This window comes from Lactuca serriola, chromosome 7 (assembly GCF_051521515.1).
Source record: "Lactuca serriola cultivar US96UC23 chromosome 7, Lser_US96UC23_V15, whole genome shotgun sequence".
Lineage (NCBI taxonomy): Eukaryota > Viridiplantae > Streptophyta > Magnoliopsida > Asterales > Asteraceae > Lactuca > Lactuca serriola.
In genome coordinates, this window is record NC_136414.1 from 59,909,734 (window position 1) to 59,912,309 (window position 2,576).

The following is a 2,576-nucleotide window of genomic DNA, read 5'->3' on the forward strand; positions in this document are numbered from 1 at the left end:
GGTCTACCCACTTCAATCGGGTAGACGATTCAAATGTTTTTTTTGGTTTATCGTTTTACCAAAAGCGGAAATTAAATCTGTACATTTATTTGTTGTTGTTATTTCGCAATCGATTAATTCGTACATAAAAACACTATCATTACTGTTTAAAGATTGACGATTCCAAAAAAAAACACGACCAAAACACTACGATTTCGTACATAAAACACCATGATCACTGTTTCGATTTTGTGTGAAATTTCGAAGTCTGAAAAACTAACAAACCACTGAACAGATAATCAAGGAAGAAAGCTTTCGATTTTCATGGGTGGTTTTGACGATCATGGTGGGACAATTGGCGATTGGAGGCCTCCGAGCCCTAGCCCTAGGTCTTTTTTTGCAGCTATGTTGGGGGATGATCCTGGTTCAAGATCAGTACCCGACTCTCCAAAAAACGATACCAATAACGACACCGGGTTCACTTTCCCTGGACCAAATCCCCAAATCGGGTCTGAAAATGGCGATACGACAAAATCAAGTGAGTTTGGTGATCAAAAAACGAGCTCAAGGGCACCTCTTGTTGAAAGAATGGCAGATAGAGCTGGTTATAATGCTCCTAGGTTGAATACAAAGATTATAAAATCTTCTGATAATTCACAAACTCAACAATCTCCATATTTATTTTCACCTGGTGTTAGCCCAACTTCTTTTCTGGAATCACCTGTTTTCCTTTCCAACTCATTGGTAAGCTCACTAGATAAACTAGGGGTATATTAGTAATTTACTATACTAAATGATCCTTTCTGTTGTAGGTTCAACCATCTCCAACTACTGGAAAGTTCCAATTTGTTCCAAATGGTAATGGTAGAAGCTCCATGATGTTCTTGGATTCCTCTAATAGGGTTAAAGAAAATTTCTTTGAGGACACTAATAACACTTCTTTTGCCTTTAAGCCTTTCCCAGATTCAGCTCCTATATCTCGTGATCATGTAAGCAGAGTAAACATACCTTTAAAAGTTATTTTCTCAGAATATTTTTTTAAACATTAATGATTGTTTCTTTTGGATCATTTAGGTGAATCCACCTTTCATGTCTACACAATCTTTTCAACATAATGAAACTCTAGTTCAATCTGAAAGACAATTCCCTCCACAAAAGATTGAACCAACACAAAATGAAACATCTTCACTCCATAGTCGCTCAGGCTTTCTTAATGGCAATTCTGAATGATCTCAAGAACATCATGAAGATGATGCAGATCAAAGAATAAATGGAGATATTGGTAATAATTCCAATAATGCCTCATATGAAGATGGATATAATTGGAGGAAATGTGGTCCTGTTAAATTGTCCTGTACTACCTGAAACGATCTCCATCTACTCCTGCAAAGAAAGCAGAAAGTTCTGATGACAGCAGCCCTGAAGAAAGCGATTCTGAAGAAGAGGTTATAAATGCCCCTAATAAGAAACCTGCAGCAGCTACTGCTGCAACCAAGGTGTGTATTCAATGCATGGTTTTGTCTATATACTTGCGTGTTTTATATGTTGTGCGAAGATGTTGATTCTTCTTGCTTTTTATGTGTATAGAAGGCTGATTCTGATGATGAAAGATCTAACGAAGAGAGTTCATCCGATGATGTGGAACCTCAGAAGAAAAAGAGTAAGCCAACTAAGACAAAAGCTGCTGCAAAACCAATAGCAAAAAATAAGAGAGTTCATCTGATGAGGAAGATGAAAGTTCCGATGAAGAGCCAGCAAAGCCTCAAGCTGCTAAAAAGGTCGGTGGATTTAACTTTTTTGTTGTGTATTGAACTACTGATTGTCGGTTAATCTAGCTTGTTTTACTAAATTGATAAATTTGGTTAACAATCGGATCAAGCTACAAAAAAGATAGCAGCTCTGATGAAGCGTTTGAAGAAGGTGATGAGGAAGAAAGTTGTAAGTGCTTTTATATGTTTCACTTTTATACCCTGTTTATGTGTAATCTATATTTTTTCATTATTATAATATTACAATGTAAAATTGCATCCTCAAACCCCCACGACTCCTCAAGCTACTGGATCAAAAATTTTGTTTATGCGAAATTTGAGTTTCCAAATTGAAGAAAAAGATGTGTATGTGGTTTTTGTCCTTGAGTCTTTCAACTTCATTTTCCATGATCAGTTTTACGACAACTAGTTGTCTTTGTAGAGTTAATTTCTTCAAATTTGCTGGTGAAGTTGTTGAAGTCCGATTGCAGTCCCACAACAGCACCACAATACGAGGTTCAAAATAGTTTACTTTTGGTCCTCCAATTTTTATTGAATACACACAATTTACCCTTACAAAACTTGATGGTCTTGTGATAAACATATATGGGAATATACTCGATGCCTTAGGTGTTGCCCTGCTACTATCAAGGTAACATCATATACTTATCTTTTTTCTTTTTTAAAAATTTAATCTTACTTTATTATTATTATTTATTCCATTCGATGAAAGGCTGCTTTTTGTATGCAGTTCCTGTCATAGTTGCTTCAGCTGCTCCTTTTGACAAACAACAAGAAGTTGATGTTAGTGATGAAGATTCTACAATTTGACACAACTGCAGGTGAGCT

The 2,576-nt window shown here is 36.1% G+C and overlaps 1 protein-coding gene across 1 annotated transcript; it reads left to right on the forward strand.

Moving 5' to 3' along the window:
* Positions 1–567: 567 nt before the first annotated feature.
* On the forward strand, positions 568–1,209 carry LOC145064013 (putative WRKY transcription factor 2). The gene is made up of 3 exons (XM_079011544.1): positions 568–723; positions 792–968; positions 1,054–1,209. Exons 1-3 carry the CDS (start codon positions 568–570, stop codon positions 1,207–1,209), a joined length of 489 nt encoding a protein of 162 aa, XP_078867670.1.
* Positions 1,210–2,576: the final 1,367 nt, after the last annotated feature.

Bases quoted from the DNA above. Each gene is read 5' to 3' on its own strand.
- LOC145064013 (XM_079011544.1), top strand. From the start codon at position 568: ATGGCAGATAGAGCTGGTTATAATGCTCCTAGGTTGAATACAAAGATT. The intron at 724-791 runs GTAAGCTCACTA...TTTCTGTTGTAG, and splicing joins TTTTCCTTTCCAACTCATTG to GTTCAACCATCTCCAACTAC. The intron at 969-1,053 runs GTAAGCAGAGTA...TGGATCATTTAG, and splicing joins CTCCTATATCTCGTGATCAT to GTGAATCCACCTTTCATGTC.